Genomic DNA, 5,244 nt, shown 5'->3' with positions numbered 1-5,244 from the left:
ACAATATCAACAACAACAACAACAACAGTACAACAACAACAGTACAACAACAATGGTGAGTGCAATCAAAACGCAGGCCATAGCCATTACACCAACAACAACAACAACCATCAACCGCAGCCAACAACTCTGAAAAGAAAAAGCAGCGAAAAAATAAAAAAACTCCAACGAAAAATTATCAACAACAACAACAACTACAACAACAATACAGAAAACCATACAAAGTCAACGTTATATATCGGGGCTATAAAGGCAACAAAAAACCACAGCCAGTCAGCCGCACCTTCGAACCCACACACATCCACACGTACTACCTGTATAATCTTGGTTACTATATGGTATATATGTATATATATCTGGTGCCTCTGTCTGCTTCCTCTTCCTCATGCTCCGACTTCGACTTCGACATCAACTCCAGAGCGAGGAGCCTGCCTGCAGCGTTTGGGGATCAAGCGACCTGAAAAGACGAAAAAAAAATATAAGAAAATAAAAAATTTGAAAAAAAAAAAAAAAATACAGAATTCACAACGAATATTTTATACTGTTTTTGTTATTTAATTTATTATTATTATAGTTTTTTACAAAAGTCTGTGATAATGTCATAAGTGGGTGAAAAAATCTTTAAAATACTTTATAAAATATATATACTTATATGTTTATTATTTAAGATTTTTGTATTTAATTCACTAAAATATGTTTACCTACTTCTGCTTTTTTAAAATATTTTTTACATCATTTCCAAGAATATTTTTAACGATTTCTCTAAGTATTTTCTTTTTTTTTATTAATAATATTTGTTAATTAATTCCTTAAAATATTTTTATCGACTTCTGCTATATATTTTTTATTTTCTTATATTTTTAAAATAATTTCCAGCAATATTTTTAACGATTTCTCAAAGTATTTCAGTTTTGGGAATGATATTATTTTATATTTGGTTTAAGTATTTCTTTTAAAAATCTCTAAAAAATTATTAAATTAAAAAAATATATAATATAAATAATAATCTAACAAAGTTCCTAAAAATATAATCATGTCCTTTGGAAAGTGTATTGGCAATCACAGCGAGCGACGGACGCGTGTTGCTCTGTGCCGTATCTTTGACTCAATCTCGAGGCAGCCTGGCTTGAACCGTCTTGGATCCCGGAGTTTCATTCGATCCGCAGCAAGCATCCCCCTTTGGTAGCCCTCTCCCCCATTCCCTGAAAGAGGCTCCTCACTGGACCAGAGGGTGGGGCGATGTTGGGGCGGAGATAATGCCAGGTGAGTGCTGAGGGCGGCGATGATGAACCCTCACATCCGAGGGGCGGACGGCAGTTTCGTTTCGCTTGGAGTGAAGCGAAAGCCAGGAAATCCTTCGTTATTCCAAAGATCAGGTATATGTATAACCTGAGCAATTAAAATACTCCGTTTAATGCCATAATTTAGTGGCTTAATGCCAAAAACAAATGGAATAGATAAATTAAACTGGCGCCGGACAATCCTCTGAATATTTATATGTCTGCTAAACGGAGATTTCGGACTTTTTTAGCTTTCTAATATGAAAAAAAAAACATTTAAGCTAAAGTGTGCTAATTTATGCTAGAATATGGATAAATGCATAAATAAAAGACAACTAAAACTAGCGAAAAAAATGTATAAAACTTTGGGCAAAAGAGGAAATGTATGAAATATATTCTACCCTTTGAAAGTCTTAGCCTTTTTGGGAGTTTAGAAATCAAGAAAGTCTGAGTTATATATAGAGAGAGTCTTTATAATATCTAATGATGTCACCTTTTTGTAATACCCATTCTTTAGGGTATCCGAAGCTGGCGGCCGATGTCGAGGCTGGTAAACAATGCTTGTTTGTTGGCTTGACTCGAAGATTGTTTTGCAGACATAAATCTCAAGACCAACAGACAGTCCAAGTGAACAGATGTGGACCAAAAAAAATACTATACCATATATATATATAGATATAAAGCAAAGAATACCCTCAGGGCTGGAATCAAGTCCACCATAAATTCTCTTCGGTTCCATCTAGTAAATTGAAAATTGGTTTATAGCCAAAGTGCTAAGGGGGGTTTTAGTTTAAAATTATAATCCATCTTAAGTCTAGCTTAGTTTACTCCAGAATTTGTTATAATAATATATGTTTATCTATATATAATTTTATTATAATTTAAAAAGCTCAAGAAAAGCCCTATTTCTATTTAATTTGTTTCATTATTTAACTAATTCTTGAATACAACCCAAATTCTAATTCTTTTGCCAAGTGTATATCGACTTCGGCTTTCAAAACTTAACCCCAAAAATTCAAATTTCTTGTTTCTTCTTATTTTTATTTTATTTTATTTATTTATTTTTTCCGTAAAGTTTGCCTGTCTGCTCCACTCAGTGTGTCTGGTGCGGCTTATGTGTTCATTTGTTTATTGCCAGAAGACAGAACTCGAAAACCAGTTCCTCTCCGAGATGAAGTTCTATCGTAATTGCGTATAACTTTAAGTACAATACATTAAGGTCTAATTGACAGACAGACTGGCAGCCCCGAAAGGCAAAAGCCTCATCGAAATGGTATAGAATGTTGGCTGCTCGTGTTGGGATTTATTATATAATCATGCGGAATTACGTAAGCACTTGTCGAGCTTTAAGTAATACTCTTGGATCTTCAACAGATCTTTGTGACTGAGTTGGAGAAACGATCAGGAAAGAGATCTCTTCTCGGAGTCTTTTTCAAGCATGAAGAATTGATTGGTTCTAAAGTAATTTTAATTTTCAAAGCGAGAGTAAGTACAACAGTTTTCAGTAGAAAAATTGTAAAGTTAGTTTAGAAAAATGTCTCGTTGGGCAAACTGTATGTCCTGGCTTCTACTCACCTTAAGCCTGAGCTCTCAGCAGCAAAGATTCTCGCCTTATAAACACACTGAACTCAAATTGGATCACTTGCTGCACTTGGCCTCCCTCTCGGATGTGGATCATCTGCGTAAGACAGTGCAAGCCCTAACAATACCCAGGGTAGTTGACACTCCAGGCCATACCAAAGTGCGAGATTATATCACAGACTTCCTAAAGAACCTAAAATGGCACGTGAAACTGGATATATTCACCGAAAAAGTGCCCATTTTGGGTTATCTCACCTTTATGAATATTGTGGCCAGTCAGAATCCCAAAGCCAAGAGATTCTTAATGCTGGGCTGTCACTATGACAGCAAATATTTTCCAGATTTTGAATTTGTTGACGCCACAGATTCTGCGGTTTCCTGTGCCATACTCCTACATCTGGCCGAGGCTCTAAAGGATCAGTTTCGAGAATCTGATCTCAGCTTGATGTTTGTCTTCTTCGATGGCCACGAGGCCTTTAAGAAATGGTCGCAGACGGATTCACTCTATGGCTCTCGTCACTTGGCTCAACGTTGGCTTAAACACCACACTCTAGGCAATATTGAGCTCTTCCTGCTGCTGGACCTAATAGGTTCTCCAGATACGTCCTTCAAGCTGCTTAACAAAAGAACTTTTAGTTATTACAAAAGATTGGTTGAGCTGGAGAGGCGAATCGTTAAAACGGGAATCTTGCAGCGAAAAGAACATATTTTTCAAATGGAATATGGTCAGGATATTAAAGATGATCATCTACCTTTTCTAGAGCAAGAAGTGCCTGTGGTTCATCTCATAGCGAATAAGTTTCCCAAGGTGGAAAAGGCAATAGACTACCAGATTGTGGAGCAAGTAGATCTTGTCCTGCGAATGTTTGTGGTGGAGTTTATGCGATCGAAAACCATCTCGACATCTTCTTTTCCTTACATTTAAATTGTTAAATACTTATGAAATATTTTCAATAATTAGTATAAATTTTTATAAGGAAATAATAAATACTTAAAGGAAAAAGAAAACTTTCTATGAACAAAAAATCCTTCTTTCTTTCTATCTTTACTTATTTTTATGGATATATATACATATATTTTGGTGTGTCATTTTTCATTCTTGACTTTAGTTTAACCACAGCCTGAATGCTATGCTATTTTTGGCATATCCTGGCAACCGAATCATATCAAATTTCCATCCATCCGCACCCGTTTTACCCCAACCCTCTCTCTCTCGATTCCCATCAGGCCAGGGGCAACACTCGAAATTTATGTACGCTGCCGCCGCTTGCTGAAAGCAACACGAAAGTTAATTAAACTTGAAAATAATAAAAGCAAAGCGGAGCAGGCAGCAGAACAGAAGGATCTCCGATGTGGCTGCGGCGAGTAATGAAACACAAAAAAGTGTACATCACAGCCAGCGGGCACCAAATGGCGGACACGGGGCCCCTGCAAATGGCAGGGGATGCATAAAAAAATAAATATATATATACAAAAACATATATATATATATACTTTGTATATGGGTAAGGTGCGGAGGTCGGTGGTCATCATTAGCATATCGCCGACAGCGGCGCGAAAAAAGGGTTCCCATTTGAAAAGTTAATCGCCAGCTGATGCTGCACTGCGATTGCGATGGCGATTCCCCGAGTTGGTGGGGGGGTCAGGGAGACGATGACTGCGTTGACACTGACAGCCACCCGAAAAAAGCAGAACAGAAACCTAGGGTACTAAAGCCCACCAACACGCCCCACCGAAGGCCATATCCCTGTCGTCGGGCGTTATCTGCGGACTGCAATAAAAACGGACAATAATTAAAACTGGCAAATAGAAATGGCACACAGCGCCTGTGCCGGAATACACTGGGAAAAATATAAGGTTGGGAAAGCTTGTTTTATTTATTTAGAAATTTATTACTTTACTTTTAGGGTAAGCAGTTATAAGACATAAGTAATAGCACATATGCTCACCATATCTTCATTCCAAGAATGCTAAAACCAGTTGGGAATTATATGTATACATTTGTGGGATTTTTAAGGGAAAATAAGAAGAGAACTAAATGAAGCAGGCATCATTAATTTGACATTATATATATTATTTTCTTAGTTTTAAAGCGCATTTTTTTCATATGTATCTTTTACATCTTCCAACTATATTTTTCAGTGCCTTTGAAATTGATTAAGCCCAAAGGCAAATTGTTCTTTTGACTAAATACTGATAGCATGTTAATTCAAGCGTTCTCGTTTGTGACTTTCAAAGGATTTCTTTCGTATATATGTATATATATTTTTTCAGATTATTTGCTTCTTTTTAAGGGAAACACAAAGTTTGGGTATTACGAGTACGAAAAGTCTTGCCCAACATTCATTAACAGTCGGTGCTGTCACTTGGCCTAACCCTTTTC

The 5,244-nt window shown here is 36.7% G+C and overlaps 1 protein-coding gene across 1 annotated transcript; it reads left to right on the top strand.

Annotated features, from left to right (window-relative positions):
- The first annotated feature begins 2,796 nt into the window (after positions 1 to 2,796).
- On the top strand, positions 2,797 to 3,849 carry LOC108073887 (glutaminyl-peptide cyclotransferase). The gene has a single exon (XM_017165672.3). It carries the CDS (start codon positions 2,815 to 2,817, stop codon positions 3,784 to 3,786), a length of 972 nt encoding a protein of 323 aa, XP_017021161.2. The 5' UTR covers positions 2,797 to 2,814; the 3' UTR covers positions 3,787 to 3,849.
- Positions 3,850 to 5,244: the final 1,395 nt, after the last annotated feature.

The sequence above is a fragment of the Drosophila kikkawai genome, chromosome 3L (assembly GCF_030179895.1).
Source record: "Drosophila kikkawai strain 14028-0561.14 chromosome 3L, DkikHiC1v2, whole genome shotgun sequence".
Lineage (NCBI taxonomy): Eukaryota > Metazoa > Arthropoda > Insecta > Diptera > Drosophilidae > Drosophila > Drosophila kikkawai.
This window is presented reverse-complemented; position numbering and strand designations above follow the sequence as displayed.